This window comes from Artemia franciscana, chromosome 16 (genome assembly GCF_032884065.1).
Source record: "Artemia franciscana chromosome 16, ASM3288406v1, whole genome shotgun sequence".
NCBI lineage: Eukaryota > Metazoa > Arthropoda > Branchiopoda > Anostraca > Artemiidae > Artemia > Artemia franciscana.
Window position 1 is genome coordinate 34,644,996 of NC_088878.1, and position 25,248 is coordinate 34,670,243.

The following is a 25,248-nucleotide window of genomic DNA, read 5'->3' on the forward strand; positions in this document are numbered from 1 at the left end:
TGTGGGAAGAGAATTTCAATGAAGAAGGCGTGGGATTTTCAAGCATTAGGCCTATTTTAAAAAAAATGAAAAAATGAATATGAAAAGTTTTTTCTACTGACAGTAAGGAGCAGCATTAAAAATTAAAACGAACAAAAATTATTACGCATATGAGGGGTTTACCTCCTCGTTATACCTCACTCTTTACACTAAACTATTTTTAATAATTTAGTAATATTTATTCTACGGCCTTTGTGATTCAGGGTGTGATTTAAGTTCTAAAGCTTAAAGCTTAAAGCTCAAAGTCACTGCAGCTTAAATGAGACATTTAAGCTATAGTGTAAAGAGCGAGGTAACGACAAGGGTTGAGCCCCCTCATATACGCAATAAAAACATACGAATATAGAAGGTCGTTACGTAAGTTAATTCGTAAGTTACGTATAATTTTTACCAATGAAAACGTTTGTAAAAAATTAAAAGTTCTACTTGCCTTTTTAAGTAATCAAAAAATTGGAGGGAAACTTGGCCTCCTCCTTCACTCCTTTTCCTCGAAGTTTTCCGATAATTGCAATTAATTAATATGCAAATTTTATTTTAATTATTTATGTGCGGAGAGCCAAGATCTAAACATGCATTAATTCAAAAACGTCCAGAAATCAAATAAAAAAAACAAGTTTTTTTAAATGAAAGTAAGGAGCAACATTAAAACTTAAAACGAAAAGAAATTACTCCATATATAAAAGGGGCCTTTTCTCCTCAAGGCCCGGCTCTTTACGCTAAAGTTTTTTAATGTTTTAAAAAGTAGAAGTCGAGAAAAAGAGTCAATCTTTGGCATAAAGAGCGGGGCGTTAAGGAGGAAAAGCCCCTTTCATATATAGAGTAATTTCTGTTCGTTTTAAGTTTTAATGTTGCTCCTTACTTTCATTTAAAAAAGATTGTTTTCTTCTATTTAATCCCCTAATGTAAGGCCATTAGATTTCAGTTTTACATATGAATTAGAATACCAAAAACGTAGCACAGATATGATTGAAATGTTAGTACCCAAGCTGATGCATTGACAGAAAACTTGTGAATGGACAACAATGTCAAATACTTTAGAAACGTCCAATGCACAAATGTGTAATGACTGACCTCTAGTATGCGCGTCTTTGAGGAGAACAGGAATAAAAAAATACAAATAAAAAAATTAACACGTATCTGTAATCTGTCTTCTGGCAAAAAATACAAAATTCCACATTTTTGTAGATAGGATCTTGAAACTTCTACAGTAGAGTTCTCTGATACGTTGAATCTGATGGTGTGATTTTTGATAAAATTCTATTATTTTTAGGGGGTGTTACTCCCTATTTTCTAAAATGAGGCAAATTTTCTCAGGCTCGTAACTTTTGATGGGTAAGACTAAAATTGATGAAAACTATATATTTATATATTAGCACTGAAATATGATTCTTTTGATGTAACCATTGGTATCAAAATTCCGTGTTTTAGAGTTTCGGTTACTATTGAGCCGGTTGGCTCATTACTATAGTTCGTTACCACAAACTGTTTGACCAAAAATTTTGGAGGGCAACTAGCCCTCCTCCTCCGCTACTTTTTCCCCATAATAGTCTGATCAAAATTTGAAGATAGTAATTTTGTTCAGCATGCTGGAAAGATTTAGTAATTGTATATTTGAGGATGACTATAAGCCCCACAGTCTACGGAGAAGAGCTGCAAGCAATGAACTTGCCCATTGTTTACATATAGTATTGACTATTGGGAAGTAAACAGATATTTTTCGGAGGGGGAGAGGGGTTTTCTGATGGGAGGACTAAGCAATAAATCACCTCATTTTTTATGTTTTCTCGTATCGTTAGACAGCAGACAGCGTGAGTTTGGACGATATCTTTGCGCTTAGTCTTCAGTGCCAACAGCAAAGGTTACCTAGAGTGACAGAAGTGGACAAAATCCATCACTTAACTGTGAGTGTTTATTACCACTACTGACTGAAACTGCTGTGCTAAATTTCTGGTGGCTGATAATCTATTCCAAAATTGCAATACTTTTTTCTATATTATCTGGTGTTTTACTGAGGTAAATAAATCAATGACTGGGACAAGCTCCTAGAAACAGTAGTGTTTTATATGATAGAGAATAAACAATGATTTTAAACTCATCCCTAGCAAATAAGACCCAAAGGATATTGAGACTGAAGACGGCTGGTGATAAGACTCAGAATGACTTTGAGCCAGAACCCTACAGTAAATCTTGCATTCAAGCTCTGTAGAACTGATAGCAAAGTGTTTCGAGATAACTAAGACAAACTAAATAGTCAAACAGCTCGTGGTAACAAGCTGTAAGTAAGGAGTGACGCGGCTCAATAGTAGCCGAAACTCCAATAAGGAATCTTGATAACAATTGATATATCAAAAGAATTGGCTTGACATACTGATTCCAAATATATAAGATTCATTGAGTTTAGTTTTACTCATCAAAAGCTGCGAGCGTAAGACAATGTCTCTGATTTTATAAAAACGGGGAAAACACCCCCTAAAAGACAAGGATTCTTCATAAAAATCATACCACCAGGTTAAGCGTATCCGAGAACCCTATTCTGCAAAATGAACCATATCTGCAAAAATGTAGAACTGTGTTGCTTTTTCCAGAAGAAAGATCACGGACGCGTGTTTATCGGTGTGTTTGTTTTTCTTTCCCAGAGGTGATTGCATCGAACTTACAGTCCTCGAATATTGAAAAAGGGCTAATTAAACAGAAAACAAAAGTAAACAAAAAGATTGGAGGGCAACAAGGCCCCCTCCCTACTTTTTTTGAAAGCCGTTCGATCAAAATTTTGAGGTAGCAATTTTGTTTAGCACAGTTGAAACGTCCAATAATTATGCCTTTGGAGACAACCTGACCCTCAAAGCCCCTGGGGAAATGGTCTTTAGGCTATAAAATTTACCTATTGTTTACGTATAGTATTTGTTATTGGGAAGAATGCATTCCCTTTTTGGGTGGGGTGGGGATAAATTCTCTGCTGTGGGGATATTCAAAAGGAGAATCTTCCATGGAGAGAGAAGTTTCTGGTTTGTTAACTTTCCAGGGAAAATTTTACAATGAGGGAATTTGCCAAAATTTCTATTCGAATTTCTTTTTATAAGTCTTACTTTCTCTTTGCCAACTCAATTTTAAAGGTGGATATGTTAAGGGAAATTGTTTGGAGGGAAGTTTTTACCTGGTTGGAGCTGTCTAGATTATACTCCCGTAGAGGGGGGAGAAGGATTTTTAACGGGAGAAATTTTCCGTGGGGGAGTTTTCCACAGAATAAATTCTCCAGAGGGAATTTTCTGCAGGAGGAACTTTCAACTTGAAGATGGGTATTTGTGCGAAAGCTTTTCCAGGAGGAGGGTATTTCCAGCATGATTTTAAAACAATCTTTTCAAATTAAAGTGCGCTAAGAAAAATTTTCAACCGGAGCCGTCCGCAGGAAATTTTTCGGGGGGGGATTTTCAGCTAGAATGGGAGTGGCTGGGAGGACTTTTCCTGGTAGGGGTGTGAATTTTACGTGGGAATAACTTTCCATGCATCAACTTTTTGCGCAGAGAGGAAATTTCCCACGGAGAAAGAGCCTGAATCCCTAGCATTATTTAAAAACGATCAGAAATTAATTAAATAAAAAAAAAAAACAAGTTATTTCAACTGAAAGTATGGGACAACACCAAAACTTAAAACGAACCAAAATTGCTATGTATATGAAGGGGGCTGCCTTCTCTTCAGTATTTCGCTTTGTACACTAAAGTTTGACTTTTTGTCCCAATTCTTTAAGAACGAATCCTGAAGCGCAAAGGCAGTTTAAGTAGAATAATAAGCATTTTCAAATGATTTAAAAAATAGTTTAGCTTAAAGAAAGAGTTATTGAGGAGGAAATAAACCCCCTTATATACGTAATAATTTCAGTTCCATTTGAGTTTTGATGTTCCTCCTTACTTTCAGTTGACAACACTTTTTGGTTTTTATTTGATATCAATAAACAATACTCCAAAATTGTGCATCAACTGGCTTTTCCCGAAATTGAATTTTCGAAGGTTTGAAACAGTTTTTTTTAATCATTTTTTTTATTTTAGAAATATTTTTTATTTCATCATCTAGACCACAAAACTTAGATCTTTAAACGAAGTAAAAAATTTAAATATTAGCTTATAAGCATAGGGAAAAAACTACATTTGAAAAGGCCTGATTGAAATAAGGACAATAAGGAAGCATAACTAAAAATTTTGAAAGAAGCTAAAAATCTATTTCTAGTTACTCAAAAATGCATGACAAGATTTTAGTTCTTTATCATACTTGGGGGAATGAAGCCAGAGAAGTTCAGGAGAAACCAGAATAACTAGCTGGTCCCGAGGTGGCCTGCCAAGCCCATATAAATTTCAATTATGATTTATTTTATTGGAGAGACGGGGTATTGGGTGGACGAAACTCTCAAAAAATGCACCAATGCCAGACAAGAATGCACCAATGAATACTAATACATTGCGCAAGTCACATTTGTACACGTGGCAATAATTATATCTTATGGATCGATGTGCGAAATCACCCGTAAAACAGATAATATTTAAGTAAATAAAACCTTATCAAGATTATTCGTAAGAATTTAAATAACAAGTTATTTTGATTATAAGATCAAAGACTTTAATCCTTATGCCCTCACTAACTTAGATACTTCAAACTCTGTTAGCAACATAACCCTACATGCTTTACTGAATTTTCCTCCATCCTGTGTAAAAAAACAATATATCAATAATCTTTTTTATGGAATAAATTAATAAATTAATTTCTGAATGTGTATTCTGGTGGTACATATTAGAATTAGATCCAGCTGCATAATATGATTGAACTCCATTATTTACAGCCTTATGGAGAAATTTCTGGAAGATGAGCGGAGGCTCAACCACAGTACAACAATAAAAAGAAAGAGAGATTAGCGAGACAAAGAGAGTTAATGTACGAAAAAATGTTATCAACAAAAATATATAGTTTTATTTTTCTAGATAAATAAAAATTCAAATAAAAGTGAAACGAAAAATTAAACTTAAAATATAAACAGATTGTTGTAGCACCAGGGCTACCTCTCTGTTGCCCCTTCTCCTTGCGCTAGCGTTTTATAAGACTATACAGAATATGTTATGAGTGTAATTAATAAAGTTAGTGGGCAATTGCATGTGTTTCGTTAACTGGTTGTCTTTTGGCATATTTGAACTGAAAATTTTATTGTTTAGTGGGAAGGATAAAACATTTTTTATCCAACTCCAATTTCCCTTTTACTTCAATGGCCCCTCATAAATATCGTAGGCATTATAAAAGTGCTATCTAAGAAAAGAGCGATGTGGGTACAATGTATTATTTTTTTTTCTTTATTTTCGTTTTTAGATCACGTCACTTTGTATAGAAGGAGTTGTCACAGAAACAAAAAAGAGGCTTATTCGATTGGAAGTTGAAAGGGCTAGCGCCCTTTATAATAATCGAAAGTGATTAGAGAGCAACCAGCCCCCCCCCCCCATGCCTATCATTTTTTCAAACACATCCAATCAAAATTTTGTATATAGCCATTTAGTTCAGCGTAGCTGAAAGGTCCAGAAATTATGTTTTTTAGGATGTCAACAATCCCCCCCCCATAGACCTCAGAGCAAGGTTTGTAAGTTTTGCCCTGGAAACATATAAGGTTTTTTTTAGAAAAGGGGGTCGTGTAAACTTCGGGCGAGACTCAGAGGTTCCAGTGCCCTTTTTAATGGTCAAAGTGATCGGAGAGTAGCTAGCCCCCTCTTTTTTGGTTTTAGACCTAAATAGCAACGAAGAAAAGCAACTGCATTTCGAATACAAAAATCAAATACAAGAAGAACAATAGGGAATTCTTTTGCAAGACAGTGGAAATCTAATTAGAGTGAATATTTCGGCCCTATGTCCAAGGGTCGTCCTCAACAAAACATAAACATATAAGAAGAAAAACTTACAGCAAGACACAACCAATATAAATAAAATAATGTTTTTTAACAGTCCAAGCATCCTAACTTCAGCAAAGTTAAACCAGGACTGTTAAATAAATTGACATGACACGAGGTAATCCATTGAAATGAAAGAGAACGACTAAAACCTTTTTATTGCTATTCTTGCTTTTTTGGGTGTTGATCTGAAAGGTCTATTTGTGACAGGTTCTGTGTTAATATCTATTGGTTTTCAATAGTATTTTATAAGATCGTTTTTAATTAAATTTGTTTGTAGAGCATTTGGTGAATATTCTCTCAAGTCCCTATTCAAGGAAATTAAATAAAAAAAACAAGATTTTTTTTAACGGAAAGTAAGGAGAGACATTAAAACTTAAAACAAACAGAAATTACTTCGTCTATGATAGCGGCTGCTTCCTCATCAGCGCCCCGCTCTTTACGCTAAAGTTTGACTCTTTCTCTTAACTCGATATTTTTAAACAGCAAAAAACTTTAGCGTACGTAAAGAGCGGGGCGTTGATGAGGAAGCAGCCCCTTTCATATACGAAGTAATTTCTGTTCGTTTTAAGTTTTAATGTCGCTCCTTACTTTCCGTTAAAAAGACTTTTTTTATTTAATTTCTGAACGTTTTTGAATCAATGCATGTTTTGATTTTGGCTCTCCGCAGATGAATAATTAAAACAAAATTTGCATTTTTTTGGCTAAATAGCTTTCTCAAAATTTTGATCGAATAATTTTGAGAAAAAAAGGAACGGGGGAGGAGGCCTAGCTGCCCTCCGTTTTTGGTTACTTAAAAAGGCAACTAGAACTTTAAATTTTTTACGAATGTTTTTATTAGTAAAAGATATACGTAAATTACAAAATAGCTTACGTAACGAACTTCTGTATTCTCATGTTTTTATTATGTATATGAGAGGTTCACTCCCTCGTCAGTACCTCACTCTTTATACTAAAGCTTAAATTTTGTCCCAATTTCTTAAGAATGGCCCCTGAATCACAAAAGTCGTAGAATAAATAGTTAAGATTACTAAAAACACTTTAGCGTAAAGAGCGAGGTATTAGGAGGAGGTGAGCCCATCATATGCGTAATAATTTTTGTTCGTTTTAAGTTTTAATGCTTCTCCTTACTTCCAGTTGAAAAAACTTTTACACATTTATTTTTTCATTTTTTTTTTAAATAATACAAGAAAATCCTGCACTCCCTTCATTAAAATTTTATTCTCCCATGACAAATTCCTCCAAGGAAAGTCCCCCCAACATATCGCTCGCTTCTCGACCCCCCCCCCCCCGCTTAAAAATCCCCCTGAAAACGTCTGTACACTTCCAAATAACCATTACTATATGTAAGCAATGGTCAAAGTTTGTAACTTGTAGCCCCTCCCACGGGGACTGTGGAGGAGTAAGTCGTCCCCAAAGACATAGTTATTAGTTTTTTTACTACGCTGAATAAAATCGCTATCTCAGAATTTTGATCCGGTAATTTTGGGAAAATAATTAGCGTGGGAGGGGGCATCGGTGCCCTCCAATTTTTTGGTCACTTAAAAAGGGCTCTAAAACTTTTTATTTCCATTAGAATGAGCCCTCTCACAAGATTCTAGGACCACAGGGTCAATACGATCACCCCTGGGAAAAAAACAACAACAAATAAACACGCACCCGTGATCTGCCTTCTGGCAAAAGACATAGAACCTAGACATATGACATAGACAAAGACATAGATATAGTTAGATATTAAAACGAAATTTACATAATAATTGTTTTTTGGCTAAATGGCTTTCTCATAGTTTTAATTGGAAGATTTTGAGAAAAAAGGAGAGAGGGAGGAGGCCTAGTTACCCTCCAATTTTTGATTACTTAAAAATGCAACTAGAACTTTTAATTGTTTACGAACATTTTCATTAGTAAAAAATATACGTAACTTACGAATTAACTTACGTAATGAACTTCTATATTCGTATGTTTTTCTTGCGTATATGGGGAGGTTTACCCCTGTCGATACCTAGCTCTTTACACAAAAGCTTAAATTTTGCCACAATTCCTTAAGAATGACCTCTGAATCACAAAGGCCGTAGAATAAATAGTTGAAATTACTAAAAATACTTTAGCGTAAAGAGTGAGGTACTACGAAGAGGTAAATCCCTCATATGCGTAATAATTTCTGTTCGTTTCAAGTTTTGATGCTGTTCCATACATTCAGTAGAAAAAACTTTTCACATTTATTTTTTCATTGTTTTTTCAAATAAAACTAGAAAATCCTGCACCTCCTTTATTGAAATTCTGTTCCTCCGTGTTCCTCCATGTAAATATCCCACCACATAGCCCTCCTCCCTCAACTCTCTCGCCTAAACCCAAAACATCCCCCTGAAAACGTCTGTACACTTTTCAGGAACCATTACTATATGTAAATACAGGTCAAAGTTTGTAACTTGCAGCCCCTCCCAACGGGACTGCGGGGGAGTGAGTCGTCCCCAAAGACATAGTTAGTAGGTTTTTCAACTATGGTGAATAAAATGACTACCTCAGAATGGCCACCTCACTTTTTGCGGATGAAATGCGCTGTCTAGTTAAACAATTCAACGTGGCAGCATCAACAAAAAAGTGATACGGCCTTAATAAATGAAGTAATGTATTTTATAACCCATCAAAAGTACAAGGCACGGCGATGAAATTTAACAAAAAGAACGAAAAAAAGGGCATACAAAGAAACACAGGAGCAAATACATACAAACTAAGATCACAAAAAATCTAGACATTTCGAAAAAGTAAGCCACTATAAGGGCGGCAAACTTCTCTTCCAATGATGAACTTCAAATGTTTAAATGGAACCCTCCTGATGTCTACTTTATCTCATTGGTTCAAAATGTCACAGAAAGGAACCAGGCATAGAACATGAGGAAGAGAAACAGCATTATAAAATTTGGCCAGGTGGCGTTTACCAAGATTAAGCTGTTATCCAACTTTATCAGCATACGAACTACGTATCTAACTCTCGGTTCAGGCAAAAATTAATTTCCACATTGACTCAGAAGTAATTTCGTCAATCATGAATAACTTCATGGTTTTGAAACAACAAAACAACCGTTGTTTTCTAGCAGGAATGGGCCTAAGATGGCTCAGGGCAGAAATTATTTTGATGTCCTAATACGATATATGGCACTAGTTACTATCTCTCAGCTCCCACTCTTTACGATAATGTTTAATGAGTAATTAACTCATTAAATTGTTTCTTTATATAAGGGATCTGCCCCCTCCCCCTTAACCCCTGCTCTTTGCACTTAATTTTAAACAGTCCTTTACTGCCGAAAATCAAGTTAACAATAAACTGGGTTGTTTGAGGTTTTGTGCCATCGGACAAAACTTATCACTTTCCTCTGTGTGCTTCTAAAGTGGATCCTGATTACGTTCAAAATTGTTTTGATGTTCAGTGCCATCTATATGACACAGAATAAGAACTAATTTTTTTACTGACTAATTATTCTAGTCCAGTTTACTCATCAAATGTTTCTATTTTGTCAGTTCTAAGGACACTCTGCAATCAACTATTGTCAGTTTCACTTTTTCAAGGCTAAGAAAATATGTAACTACTCTGCCTTATCAGCTTGTTAATGTATTTCTTAAATTTTTTTTGACAAGTATGGCTTTCAAATTCAATATTTTGACGTACAAAATATTTTCTCCTTATGGCCTCTTTCAAGGGTTAATTAAATAAAATATGTTTCTACCTTATCAGATTCACAATGTATTTTTATTTACAAGCATGGCTTTCTAATTCAATAGTTCGACACACAAAATATTTGCACCTCATGACCTCTTTCATGGGTTAATTAAATAAAAAAATTTCTACCTTATCAGCTTGGCAATAAGTTTTTGTTTACATGTATGCCTCTCTAATTCAATATCTTGAAATATGTAAAACATGTGTGACTTGTGACGAAGTGATAACGAAAAATTGGAAATTGTCGGAGAAACCTCATTGAATTTAAATAGTTCCAATTAAATTATCAACAATTATCAAAACGGGAACACTTAAGCAACAAAAATATGGGGCGAGCATCCCTTATTTTTGCGGGGTAACTTGCTTTCGAAAAACGATGTTCTCACAAAACACATGACCAATCGTCTAAATTACTTCAAAATGATGTCAAAACAAAAATAATTTTTACCCCCTCCCTACCCCACCGTAGAACTATCTTAAATCTATTAATACTTGGAAGACTATTCCAAAATTACGAATCGTTAACACTAACACCACATTTTTCCGTTTTGAACCGTGAAAATAAACAAGCAAAACTACTTAGTTAAAAGCGTTTTGTGCGTAAAAATTCAAATATTGTAAATGTGCTGATTCTCAAACACTAGTATACTTTTAAATGATCTGTGGTATCTTCTTCAAAACGATCTTGAAAAAAGCGCCCTGATCATGTGAGATAATCTTCCTCAAAAAACCTATGGGTCACTCTTAGCTCCAAATACCCTCTACCAGCTAGCTCGACCATTCAACTTTATATGCATTACATCAGATCAATCAACAAAGATGGATGCCCGCTGTACGCTGGTGCTCTAAAATATTATTGAAATCGGCTCAAAAGACCCAGATTATTGGTAATAGGGAAGGTTCAGTCGTTATTCATCACCAACTATATTTTTTAGGGATAGGTTTAATGTAGCAGCGACGGCAGTTTCTGCAAGTCGGTTCAAACCTGTTCAAACCGGTTAAACCGGTTTCCAAACCGGTTCAAAAGATCCGGTTTATTGGTAATGGGGAGGGTCAGTTGTTATTCATCACTCTCTATATTTTTTTAGGGATAGGTTTAATGTAGTGGCGACAGCAGTTTCTGCAAGTACATTCCTTTGCCTTCTTCTATAGAGCTTTCTCACATTGTTCCCTCTGTTGTTCAACCAGCAAAGCGAACACGAAAGCACACTCCTCTATCCAGATATCTGAACTTTGATAAGTCGTGACGAGAGTACTTGAAAAACAGCGGCTACTTGAAGAACAGATCCATCATCCTGGAGATGCTTTCCCTAAAATTGCATATCTCAACTCCTTGAAACGAATATCTAACAGTCAGATAAAACCTCGAGTTATGTAAAAGGCTAACTGCAAAGCTGATGCTTAAAAGGACCTCGTACCACGAACTTATGTATAAAAAAAGGAGAGATACAGCTTTTAGAGATTTAGCTGTTGCTGATTTTCTATCATTTTCTTTCCTTTTAATTCTGTGGCCACTACTACCAAAAACTGCCTAACTGCATATGGAGGTCTCTTTCATTAAAAACGAAAATTACTGATTTTTCAGGAATTTCTAAGATATATGGTTGTTTGAGTTTCAACTCAACCAATTCAGTTATCATTTTTAGATAATAACAAACGGTTGAAAAACGCTTCAAATGAAGGCAAAAACATGAAGAAACCCTGTCAGGTAGACTTTTTTGTACCGGAAAAGGAAATGTTAAAGTTTTCGAGCCAAGTAACTACTTTTAGCTGGAAGACAGTTTTCTAACTTGTCTGGCTTACCATTGAATATTTTCTATAAATATTCTTTGTAGAATTATAAGCCGTGGAAAAAAAAATACCTTTAAGCGCATATAGCAAATATGTTCAAAATATGTTCTTTTTTCAGTTTGAGCAGTTTACCCCATGTGTCTTTACATATTTGCAAACGTATGCTGTTGGCATGGAAGAAGTTGCTTGGGATAGTAAAAAATGGAAAACGAAAGGAAAGTTCAACAGAGAAAGGGGATTCTTAGAAGTTAACTTGCGACTTAGAAGTGTAAGCCAACCCTCACGTTCCATTATACATATTTCATTTTATGTTATATTTACACTTAAATTGCCAGGCTTTCTTTTTTTTTATTTTCTTTTTCTTTTTTTTTCATTTTCTTTTGATTGCTCCAAAATAACGAAGTGTCGAGAGTAGTAGCAAAATTTTGTCAGTGTTGCCACGTTTAAATGAGAAAATTAATAAATAAAGCTAGTTATATTTAGTAAGACAACGCTGTTCGTACGCCTGAATTCAAAATTTAGCCTTTATCGGACAACTATGCCATCAAAAAAAGGTTACAGCTTTTAGGCTGTTTGGCACCATGTGTTCTTAAGCTGTTTTTTCCTGATTTTTACCCAGTTATCTTCTTTTTTTTCTTTAATTTTGGCACTTGCTACTGCCAATAACAGCATAACTGTATAAGAAAGTCTTTTTTATTAGAATTGAATTCTGGGTTTCAAGTAATTTTTGAAACATATATGTTTGAGTAAGAGTCTTCTTAACCAATTCAAACAATAAGATTTCATTTTCGTAAGAGTCTGTGGGGACCTCAAAATCTACAGTTGTGGGCTTTTATTAATTTAATTCTTCTTAATCTTTTTTTTCAATTTTGACAAGCTACATTTGAGGCACCTTCAAAATCAAAGATATTGATAAACTTAACAAATTTGAAATTTAGACATAAATTACATGTCTTTTCTGTTTTGTTGGACTAAATATCTGACCTGAGAAATGGGCTGTAGTGATATCTTTTCAACTTTTCCCCTTTTCTCAGGTATTTTCCCCTTTTTCCCTTTTTTCAAGTATTATTCAAGTTTTACTAAAAATGATAGTTAATTAAAAAAAAGTGTTGCTCTTCAGTTGTCATGACATCGTTAAAAGAATCTTAAAACTAATCTAGCCAACACAAGAATCTTTAAATTAATTGCTTGCCCAGGCTAACAAAATGTTGGTGTAGGAGGGTAATTATTTGTTTTTACTCTTTTTCGTGGAAATCCAATAAAAAGAATTTTTCCAAGTCTAGACAACGAGCTTTTTTGAGGTTTTCAAAGGAAAATACAGAGAAAAGTATTTCTAAAGTATACGGGGCTGGCAGTCATACATGGGCTGCTTTAGTATAGAGCAATCTGGCTTCAACGTGTTTTCTGACCAGGCCACTTACGGGGCTGGCAGTCATACATGGGCTGCTTTAGTATAGAGCAATCTGGCTTCAACGTGTTTTCTGACCAGGCCACTTACGGGGCTGGCAGTCATAAATGGGCTGCTTTAGTATAGAGCAATCTGGCTTCAACGTGTTTTCTGACCAGGCCACTTACGGGGCTGGCAGTCATACATGGGCTGCTTTAGTATAGAGCAATCTGGCTTCAACGTGTTTTCTGACCAGGCCACTTACGGGGCTGGCAGTCATACATGGGCTGCTTTAGTATAGAGCAATCTGGCTTCAACGTGTTTTCTGACCAGGCCACTTACGGGGCTGGCAGTCATACATGGGCTGCTTTAGTATAGAGCAATCTGGCTTCAACGTGTTTTCTGCCCAGGCCACTTACGGGGCTGGCAGTCATACATGGGCTGCTTTAGTATAGAGCAATCTGGCTTCAACGTGTTTTCTGACCAGGCCACTTTGTATGGAAACAGTGGCCGTAAAACCAACAAAAAAGGCTAATAAAATTGTAAATTGGAAGTTTGTTTGCCCTTTTTAAGAGTCAAAAGAGGTTGAAGGACAACCAGTCCCCTTCTCACACCTTTTTTGGTCCTCGCCAACCCCGAGCCTCCAAAGACAGACGTAAAATTAGGAGATAGGCATTTTTTCACAATAGTTGAACCTTTCGATAAATGCCAGTTAAAGGTATTAGCTTGAAACTTTCAATGCATGTAGAGTGGGTAACTTCGAAGACCACACTGCCTTTCCATGACGAAAGTAAAACAGTTCAAAATAGGGATGAAACCTTTTTATTGACAGTGAACAGATATAAAATTTAACTGGGTATTTTGAACACATATATGTGTTCATCATCAGCAGTAAAAAACTGGTTTACTACTGCTTACTAAGCAGTAAGTTTTTTACTGCTGATGATGAACACTTATATGTGTTCGAAATATCCAGTTAAATTTTATATCTGTTCACTGTCAATAAAAAAGTTTCATCTGTATTTTGAACTGTTTTACTTTCAATGCATGTAGAGTGGAATTTTGAAATAAATAAAAAGAAACTATTTGCATACAGATTATGAAAAGGACTTATCTGCAATTTCTCACAAACACCTAAGAATGTTAATTCGGAACTTCCGGTGCATGTTGAGCGGGATGTTGAACTATATCAAACGACACTACATGCATCCAGGCTTTCAAGTGGTCTATTAAATAACTTTAATGCAAATTAATTAAATTAATCGTAATTAGATTAATTTCAATTAAATTAATATAGAATAATTAAATTCAATTTAAAATTCAACTAAAAGGCTGATTCAATTTTCTTAATTTGTAATTACTTATTTATATAATGCAACGTCTTTTCAGAAATTCCTTTAAAACAAAAGATAATCTTGACAAAAAAGCAAAATCTTGAAAAAATCAATGCATAACAAGCTTAAGTTTCTTCAAAGATCTATTTATGGATCTTCGGGTGTAAAATGTGCCAATTTGCATACCTGTAGGTTTTTTTCCCGGAAGCCACCTTGTTGACTTATGAATCTGTCCTATTAGATACCAACCCTATCATATTTGTTTTTTGTTTTTTTTTTCTTTGTTTTTTTTTAAGTTCTAGTCTAAAATGAGAAATTTGGGCTTGTAGTAGTTAGTTTTTGGAAGAAATCTAATCATCTACGGTCACCCGTGCCCCATAGACGGGACATGGGGCACGAGTACGTGTCCCTGTGGCCTAAAAATAACATTTGATGTTTTTTTATAACCCTCCCATTATTTTAGCTTTCACATATAACTCTAAAACTTACGAATTCCGTTTAAGTCAGACTTCTCTCAAGGGCTTGTTACCAATGGTTTTTTACAACCACCCCTTGTGAAACAAATAAAAAACAGCAAACAAAGACAAACAATTGACATGACCACGTACCTGCGAAATATATTTTCATAGTTTTCTGTTTGAAAATCACATATAAGGACTCTTGAGTGTCCGGGACTGAGTAGCACAATTTTCAATTTCTGTTTTGGGGAGTGTTTCCCCTTTTCTGAATATTATACATTTTATTTACGCTAGTAGCTTATCATGAGCTCAATAGATTTATTATGAGCTCAATATTATGAGCTCAATAGATGAAACTCAATAGATTTTAGATATTCGGAACCAGCATAAATGAAATTCTTTTGATGATCTCCAACTTCTATCTTCAACGTCAGTTTTTTAGAACTTCTGTCATTATTATCACTATATGTTTCAAAAATGTGAGAGATAAACTAATTAGCAATTACAACCTAAAAAATATTTTTAGCTACTGTGCACGGTACAAATGGCATTATGGGAGGAAGAACTCCAAAAACCCCTAGATCAACAAAGGGATATAATGCCAGAATCAGACAGGGATCCTTCTTCGCAATCTACAGCTGATTTGAGAGACTTTGTCATATTTAAAGAGTACATGAACGGATTGGAATATTTTCGTGATGTGTATGAGTACATGGAAACGCAAAGAATTCAATCAGAGGATATTTGTGCCAATTAACTAATATGTGCCTACTAACTAATCAATTGTACCTATTAACTAATAAACCTTATGAACTTATGCCAGTGTGTTTTGTGTATTGTGTAGTTTAGTGCATTGTTGATACATTTCTGGTGTTCTGGGGCCCCGATTCACGGAAATGTTGGGAGGAAGAATTTGTTGCCTATTTGCAATACGAGAAAGCAAGAAAAACTATTTTACAAAATCTAGGAGGTGCGGTATTGGCTATGGAGGAGGAGGCAATTGAACCCACCCATCCCCCAAACACCCGATTGGTGCCACTGGTGGTGTTTCATTATTGCTATATGAGGAACCCAACCAGTGAAGCTTCGTTGGTCGAGTAATCGTATAGTTCTTGTAAAAGCGAATTTCTTATTATGGGTGGCATTATTGATTGATATCAGTTCCAGTAAAGCTTTGATAATCCTTTTGCTTCTGGCAAAATTGATTGGGTGGCATTATTGAATGATATCAGTTCCAGTAAAGCTTTGATAATCCTTTTGCTTCTGGCAAAATTGATTGGGTGGCATAATTGATTGATATCAGTTCCAGTAAAGCTTTGATAATCCTTTTGCTTCTGGCAAAATTGATTGGGTGGCATTATTGATTGATATCAGTTCCAGTAAAGCTTTGATAATCCTTTTGCTTCTGGCAGGTCATATTATTTTAGCAGATTTTAATATGCCGATTTCTATAACTAATGAATATACAAAAATAATTGCGAAGAAAAAATTACCTCTCTATTGTACAAGCATATAGATAAATACAAACAATGACGCTGATTTCCAAAGGTAATAATAAAAAAAAATCCACCAATGAATCAGTGGGCAAAATATTAAACCCTTGAAGGAACTAAATTACTCTCAAATTAACCAATTGTAATTCTGAGCCTGATCTCTATTTTTACAAAATATATATCAAAGTGTTTTCCTCTTTTTTACATCTATTTTTCTTTTATTTTTTTCTGGTAGCATTAGAAAAAATGGCGAATGCAATGGAAGCTTAAAAAGTAGGGTAGCCAAGGTGCGAGGTATTTTACCCGGTTGGTAGCGTTTGGAAGAATAAGAAGCTATGTCTTCGTACTAAGATTAGAATATTGGAAGCCATGGTAATGACAATGTTAAATGACTCGTTGGTGCTTAGAAAAACTGAGGAAGATGGGTCAGATGTTTTGAATTTTAATTATTAAATGATTAGTATTTATCAAACAGTTCGGAAAGATGTGATTCAATACCACTTTTTAAGAAAGGTTAAAATAGCTCAGCCAGAGGCTACTGATAAAGGATGATGGATCGTAAAAATTATATTGTTTTTCGCCATTTTTTGGGGGGCAAAGAAAAGTCGGTCTTCCCTAGGTGGAGTTGGAGAAGTAATAAGGGGTGATTCAATGGGACCTGCAAGTTCAAAGAAGGGAATTAAGACTGCAGGTTTGAACAGGTGGGATGGAAGAGGAGTGTCCACGGTTGGGCCGCACTTGGAGTGGCTTGATCCAACAATGAGTCATTAGTGGTAATAATAAAATATATGCAATAATCATATACAAGAAGCAGTTGATTGTTGGTTACTAGGCAAAAATGTTTTTTTTAATTAACGGTTACTCAGAAACGAATGACAGCTTTAATTAGCACTAGCATTCAACAGCTAAACCAATATAGAATACGATATGTGCGCATCAACGCCCCACTCTTTACTCTAAAGTTTTTACTGTTTTAAAAAGAAGAGTTGAGAGAAAGAGTCAAACTTTAGCGTAAAGAGCGGGGTGTTGATAAGGAAGCAGCCCCTTTCATATACGAAATAATTTCTGTTCGTTTTAAGTTTTAATGTCGCTCCTTACTTTCAGTTAAATAACTTATTTGTTTTAATTAATTTCTTTAAGGCCCATTCACAATGAGATTGTACTAATATGAATATTTGCCAACTACTAATTTTTTCAACTCACGTTCTTAAAAGCATTTTCGAATTGACTGAAAAATTCTGAAGGGCTTAAATTAGTACTAGCTTATTCTCTAGATCTCTAAATCTCCAAATAGTAATAGTAAAATTTGATGTGATTAGGTCTTTAGGATGTCAAAACAATTCAGGCCATCAAAGCAAAAGCCAAGAAAGACAAACCAAATGACTGCAAATGGAAATATACAAATAATTTCTCGCTCTATAGTCTCTCTCTCTCCCTCTCACAGGTGGTCCTCGTCTGGGGTGGGAGGATGTCATAAATTAAGATCTAAAGGAAATGGGAACTACCAGGGAGGGTGTAAAGAGGGACGCCTTGAATAGATTAGGTCGGAAGAGGAGCGTGCAAGGATGTGTTGGCCTCAGGTGGCTTGGTGCAGCAGTATGCTATATTAGTAATAGTATTAGTCTGTCTGTCTGTCTGTCTGTCTGTCTCTCTCTCTCTCTCTCTCTCTCTCTCTCTCTCTCTCTCTCTCTCTCTCTCTCTCTCTCTCTCTCTCTCTCTCTCTCTCTCTCTCTCTCTCTCTCTCCCTCTCTCTTTCTCTCTCTCTACCCCACCCTCAGTCGGTCTTTTTTCTTTGATTCTCCAGACGTCGCTGCATAGGCAAAACTAAAATCAGGGATTAAAATATTTACTCTCCCATATCACAACTGTAGTACAGTATTGATGATGCTCTTTTTTCAAAATGGATGATGGATATTCGGTGGTAATGTGACATAGAAGAAGCTCTATCTAGTTTTCAATTAAATGAGAACCATACCTGACAAGAGTCCCTGTCTTTTGCACCTGCACATATTGTTTCCTCCCTCACATACTTCATGTGTGGCCATGCGCTACACTGCTCATTCGGAATAGTTAGAAGACGGGTGTACCGGAGAGTGTTCGAAGAATGACCTGCAAACAATGTTTGATTTAAGAGAATTCTTAGAGCTAAACCAAGATTAAAAATTTATGTTTCTGACCTGCAATTAAATTGCTAATTTAATATTTTATTCATAAGACAAATAAGATATAAGCATTCCTCTTGAGCCTCTGATGATTTATAAGGCGTCAACAATTGTCAACATTTTAACTGTCGGGTCTTTATCATGGGTATAGGTATCCTAGTTACTTAGTATCCAAGTCAGTCGCCTAGCCATGCAGCACCGAGGATAAAATCTAGTTGAGGAATCACAAGAACTTGCTAGTGCAATAAGCACTCATTCCTCAATATGGCTAGACGCGGACGGAGTCACACTTCAGAAAAAAAGGGGGAAGTTTGCCTATTCCTCTTGAGTTAACTAGAGTTAGCACCTTTCTCTAATAAAACATAGTAAGTGAGAATAAAGTAGAATGAGGCTTTCTGAATAAAGCAGGCATATAGACAATTATGTCATTGAGTAAATCTTCATGATACTAAGGAAGTTTTGCCGTGACACCTTGCATACAGAGCAACATCTTGCAATACTTCTTTCTCATTTGACCTTCATCTGCTGTGAATAGAGATGTAAATCATTTAAGGGATCATGGTGTTACTGATGTATTCTCAAATACCATCCCAATACAGTTTTCTATGTATTTTTTTTATTTTTTCTAGATATTTTTTGATTTTTCTTTGATTTTTCTAGGGTTAGTTTTGATGAATTCATCTTTAACTTCAAATCCTTTCTTACTTTGAGAGCTTAACTATACAAATATTTTACAATCATCACAAGGCATTTAGTACTAACATTATCATTGCTTTTTTTCGTTGTGTGTCAATTAGAGAATAAAAACTCATTTTCGAGTTTTTGCTGTATTGCTAAGCTCATATTTAGGGTTTTTGTTTAGATTCAAGAGTAAGATATTTTTCTGAGACATAAAGATAACATACATATAATAGTTGTTAACGAGACTATGTCTCGGCGTGATCCTCTAGTTATTTCATAATTATCTCGTTTCTAATATAAAAAAAGAGAAAGAGTAAGTAAGACAGCACTATACCCTTAAGGTCCAAACCGGCGGTGCTGATCTCCGATTTCATGTCCCTTCAGCCAGGAATTACAATGGGGGGTTGGGGGCCAACCATCCTGTGCTTTCACACACCCTTCCTGCTAAATATGTCCTGCGCTTCCTGCTAAATATAGTTTCTAATATATTCTCGTTGCAAAGTATTTTATCTGTAAGCTTATCCCAGAACAGTTCTTCAATTCAATATCCTGCTATAGATCATAATATGCTCAATATGACACATTCATCACCGTTCAGAAAGAATTCCTTACAAAATAGATAGTTGTTTTATTGACTGCACATCCTTGCATTAAAGGAATTGAACATACCTATCAGAGAGTTAATAGAAGCTTTTTTCTCTTAACAAGTCCAAAGTTAATTAAAGCGTAAAGAGCGGGGCGTTGAGGAGGAAAAGCCCCTTTCATATACGGAGTAACTTCTGTTCGTTTTAAGTTTTAATGTTGCTCCTTACTTTCATTTAAAAAAAACTTGTTTTTCTATTTAATTTCTGGTCGTTTTTGAATTAATGCATGTTTTGATCTTGGGTCTCCGCACATAAATAATTAAACGAAATTTGCATATTAATCAATTGCAATTAATCGGAAGATTTTGAGAAAAAAGGAGCGAGGGAGGAGGCCTAGTTGCCCTCCAAGTTTTTGACTACTTGAAAAAGCAACTAAAAGTTTTAATTTTTTACAAACCTTTTCATTGGTAAAAAAATACGTAACTTACGGATTAACTTACGTAACGAACTTCTATATTCGTACGTTTTTATTGCGTATATTAGGGGGTTCAACCTTCGTCGCTCTTTAACACTAAAGCTTAGATTTTGTCCCAATTCCTTAATAATGACCTCTGAATCACAAAGGCCGTAGAATAAATAGTTGAAATTACTAAAAATACTTTAGCGTAAAGATTGAGGTATAACGAGGAGATAAATCCCTCATATGCGTAATAATTTTCGTTTGTTTTAAGTTTTAAGCCCCTTCATTGAAATTTTCTTCCTCCATGAGAAGTTTCTTCATGGAAATATCCTCCCACGTAACTCCCCCCCCCCTCAACTCTCCCCCCTAAACCAAAAAAATCCCCCTGAAAACGTTTGTACGCTTCCTAGTAACCATTACTATATGTAAACACAGGTTAAAGTTTGCAACCTGTAGCCCCTCCCACGGGGACCGCGGGGGAGTAAGTCGTCCCCAAAGACATAGTTATTAGATTTTTCGACTATGGTGAATAAAATGGCTATCTCAGAATTTTGATCCGCTGAATTTTGGGTAAAAATGAGCGTCGGAGGGGCCTAGGTGCCCTCCAGTTTTTTTGGTCACTTAAAAAATGGCACTAGAGCTTTTAATTTCCGTTAGAATTAGCTCTCTCGCGACATTCTAGGACTACTTAGTCGATAACATCACCCCTGGGAAAAAAACAAACAAAGAAACAAATAATCACGCATCCGTGATCTGTCTTCTGGAAAAAAAATGCGAAATTCCACATTTTTGTAGATAGGAACTTGAAACTTCTACAATATGGCTCTCTGATACGCTAAATCTATCATAATAGCCATCATATATATATAGCCATCATCAATAGCTCTATCATAAATACGTTATACGCAGACTTGTTATACGCAAAGGATTAGCTGAAAATCATATATACCCTTCATGAATCAGCAACAAATGGCGATTTTTTCTCGCTTGACGGTTATTTCCAATGAAAATTATTTCTTTTCAAATTTTACCTCTAAATAAATTTAAAGTAATTGCACCTTTGGAAGTGGTTGAACAATTGCTTGTAAATTTTTGTGACAAACAAACAAACAAGAGTGTGACTAAAAACATGAATCAAAAAATCAATAACAAGAAGATTTTTGCAAAACCATCCTCTACCTTTTTGTAATACCGCGCTAATCTTCTCTTGAAACTTTGTCTACAGCATCTCTCAGTCTAAAAGTATCATATTACTAAGTTATTTGCTACCTACAGAGACCAGACTAATGCCTTGATAATTAAGACACTCACTCTTGTCACCTTTCTTATACAGTTGTTTAATTAAGGTTTTTCTAAAATTGCAAGATACTTCCTCTTCTTCAAAAATCATATTCATAATCTTCAGTAGCTTATTGCTAACCTCAGAGCCACCATATTTAAGAAACTCATTTGCCACACTATCAGCACCAAGAGCCATATTATTTTTTTAATCCTTTTAGTACAGTCGCTAATTCTTCTTCACAAAACAAATCTTCCTTCACAGTCATGGTATCACAAACTTTTTCATTTTCCTCTATATCTTTTGTTGCAACTCTGTCGCGCTTTAGCATATTCTCAAAATGGTCTGTTCATCTTTCTTTAACTGTTTCCTTATTACTAATTGTGGTCCCTTTCCTGTCTTTAAGTGGGACAAGTCCGGAGATTGACTACTCCCTCTCAATTTATTGAAACGTCAGTACAATATTTTACTATTCTGCCGTCTAACTGCATATCCATGGCCTCAACTTTGCATATCCTTAGTTCATATTTTAAGGCTTTTTCCTTTTGTTTTCATATTATCTACCACTAAGGATATTCTTGTACAAGCCCCTTCTCTTCTCTATCAAACATAAAGCTATTTCATTTATATTCCTAGCGGCAGTCCTAACTTTTTTTTTCCTAAGACAGTAACAGCCAACTTCACAAATTGTTTTTCTAAACTTATTGCAACCATCTTCAACATTGTCAAATATTAAACTCTCAAGTTTAGCATTCAACTGTTCTCTTAAAGTTTATCTCAAATTTTCTTTCTAGAGTCTACCAACGTCATATCATTCCATGAGGTTGTTACCCTTCTGGTATTTCAGCTTTAAATTAACCCTAGACACTAATAGATGGTAACCTTTACTTTTAACATCAATAACAGCACTCCTGTATACCCAAGTATCTTGTATTGATCCTGCCAGTCTTAGGTTTACAATAATATAATCATTAAGGTTTGCTGTCTTTCTATCGCGTGAACACGATGTAAACTTATGGGCCATTTTATGACCAAACATCGTATTGGTTATAACTGAATTTGTTATACCTTCAAAATGGCAAAAGTCTGTAGCCATATCTGTTTTCTTTTCCTACATCAAATTTATCCAGGCCTTGATACCATCAGTCCCAATTTCTACCAATATGGGCGTTAAAATCTCCTAATAAAAAGGTAAATATAGTATAACCTTTTGAGGGGGCACTTTGGATTGGTAATCAGAAATTCTAGTGCTCTTTTTAAGATTCAGAGTGATGGGAGGGTGGTTGCCCCCCAAAGCTCGTATTTTCCTGAAATATATCTGATTTTAATTTTAAGATGGCCGTTTTTTGTCGTAAAAACTTCGAAAAGGGCTTATTCAACTGGAAATTGAAAGGGCATTTCTTATAGTAAAAGTAATTTTTGGACAACAACTTCTCCTTCCAGGCCCACCAGTTCCCAAACACATCAAATAAAAATTTTAAGATAGCCAATTTGTTCAACGCAATATAAAGGTCTGGATATACTGTTTTTAAGGATGCCCCCCCCAGAGCCCTCAGGACAAGAGTTTTAAGTTATGCCCTGGTTACTAAAAGGAATATATAGAAATTGTGATCTTATGAACTTCGGAGGGGCTCATTAGATTCGTAATCATAAGTTCTAGTGTCCTTTGTAAGACTCAGTGTGATCGGAGGGTGGACACCCCCTACCACACCTCTTATTTTCCCGAAATGCATCTGATAGAAATTTGAGATGGCCGTTTGTTGTCGTAGAAACTCCGAAAACAGCTTGTTCGATTGGAAATTGAAAGGCCCTTTTTAATAGTTGAATGTGATTGGAGGGATACTAAATCACTCCCTCACCCACCATTTCCCCAAACACATCTAATTGAAATTTTGAGATAGCCATTTTTTTCAACGCAATTGAAAGGTCTTGAAATACTGTCTTTAAGGATCCCTCCCACAGCCCTCTGGACAAGAGTTTTAAGTTATGCCCTGGTTACTAAAAGGAATATATAGAAATGGTGATCGTATAAACTTCGGAGGGGGTTCATTAGATTCGTAATCACTAGTTCTAGTGTCCTTTGTAAGACTCAGTGTGATCGGAGGGTTGACAACCCCCCCCCCCCACACCTCGTATTTTCTCAAAATGCATCTGATAGATATTTGAGATGGCCGTTTGTTGTCATAGAAACTCCGAAAACAGCTTGTTCGATCGGAAATTGAAAGGCCTTTTTTAATAGTCAAAAGTGATTGGAGGGATACTAAACCACTCCCTCGCCCACCATTTCTCCAAACACATCCAATCAAAATTTTGAGACAGCCATTTTGTTCGACATAATTGTAAGGATCAGAAACAACATCTTTGAGGATGACAGCCCCCTCCCACAGCCCCTAGGGCAAGTTAAGTTATCTCCTAGGGGCATGTAAGATATGCATAGAAATGGTGATCGCATAAGCTTTGGAGGTGGCTCGTTGGATTGTAATCCGAAGTTCTATTGCCCTTCTTAGGACTCAGAGTGATCGGAGGGTGGATAACCCCAACCCTTCGGAATCTCGTATTTTTCCGTAATACATCTGATAGAAATTACGAGATGGCCTTTTTTGTCGTAGAACCTTTAAAAAGGCTCACTGGAATAGAAATTGAAAGGAATTTATTAGTCAAAAGTGATTTGAGGGTAAAAAGCCCCCCACGCCCATCAATTCCGAAAAAAATATCTAATAAAAATTTTGAGATAGCCATTATGTTCGGTATAGTTGAAAGGTCCCCATACCTTCTAAAGAAAAGAGCATAATTTACACTTCACTGAAAAAAATAGCTGAGGATTGTCACTTTAGTATGCATATACTGATGTATATTCCTTAAATTCTGAATAATTTTTAATTAATTAGAGTTAAAAAGCTGAAACATTTAAACGTATTTTGTTTATTTAAATCATACAATAAATAGCCGAGTAAAACTCCAAACGAACAAAAATTAGCATGAGCAGGTCTGACATCCCCCATGCCTTCTTTTAATGCTGATGATCTTGTGGAGAAAATTAATCATGCCTTCATTCGTCTTTTAATTTTTACAAGGATTAGCCTTTTACCAGTGAAAGTTTTAAAAACTTATTTAATGCTGATGAAACTCTAAAAAACGGCATTTTGATGCTAAAAGATACATCAAAAGAATTGGATTTTAATGCTGATTTTAAATATATAAGTTTCATCAAATTTAGCCTTTGTCATAAAAAGTTACGAGCCTGAGTAGCAACATTTTAATGTAGAAAGGCGAACTCCTTTGTTAAATTTTGTCGGAGAAGAGAGAAAATTCAACGAATACACGAAAAACGACAAAAAACTCATTGCTATATCTTATTTTAATCTATCCATGTTGTAGTAGTTGTAGTGTAAATGTTGTTTAGTCGGAAAGGAAGTCCAGTTGATTTAAGTGGAAAAATATTTCTTTGTAATAGGCCATTGAAACAAGTAGCTGTGGTGAGATACCTTGGCTTCCAGCTTGATCAAAATCTGAGTTGGAAAGCACAATTTTCGTCTATCTCTGTTTCTTTTTTTTCTTTTTTTGTACTATTCTCAGCAAAAGTGTATTGCCCTATTAGCAATTCAAGATACAAAGCCTTTGGGTACATTCTACAGGATAAATAGTGAACTTAATACAATGAAGGGGAGTAACAGTAGCCTAGCACAATTATGAGGAAAGAACCTAAAATTATCTAAATTAAGTTTTAGACTAATATTAAAAAAAAAAAAACACAAAACAGTAGAAGCCATGTGGGAGAGATTATCTTTTTTTAAAACTAATCAGAAGAAGGTTGTCCACATATAAAATTATTCGTATGCTGAGCAATTGTCTGCCTAGAGCAGATCCGATTTTGTGATTTTCTACCTTCGGCCGGGAATACAATGAGGGCAAATCATCTGACACTTCTTGTGTTTTCCCAACGGTTA

At 35.4% G+C, this 25,248-nt stretch overlaps 3 protein-coding genes across 3 annotated transcripts in view; 2 read left to right on the forward strand and 1 right to left on the reverse strand.

The window, feature by feature from the left end:
- LOC136037386 (uncharacterized) overlaps positions 1 to 15,460 on the forward strand; it is a 44,704-nt gene extending 29,244 nt beyond the window's left edge. Inside the window, exons 3-4 of the mRNA XM_065720117.1 lie at positions 11,582 to 11,731; positions 15,169 to 15,460. Of these exons, the coding sequence (XP_065576189.1) occupies positions 11,582 to 11,731; positions 15,169 to 15,399 (381 nt within the window). The 3' untranslated portion in view covers positions 15,400 to 15,460. The remainder of the gene's footprint in view (positions 1 to 11,581; positions 11,732 to 15,168) is intronic.
- LOC136037385 (trypsin-1-like) overlaps positions 1 to 25,248 on the reverse strand; it is a 159,451-nt gene that overhangs the window by 85,614 nt on the left and 48,589 nt on the right. Inside the window, exon 6 of the mRNA XM_065720116.1 lies at positions 18,111 to 18,244. Within this exon, the coding sequence (XP_065576188.1) occupies positions 18,111 to 18,244 (134 nt within the window). The remainder of the gene's footprint in view (positions 1 to 18,110; positions 18,245 to 25,248) is intronic.
- Positions 1 to 25,248, forward strand: part of LOC136037384 (IWS1-like protein) — a 438,978-nt gene that overhangs the window by 53,484 nt on the left and 360,246 nt on the right. The window lies entirely within an intron of this gene.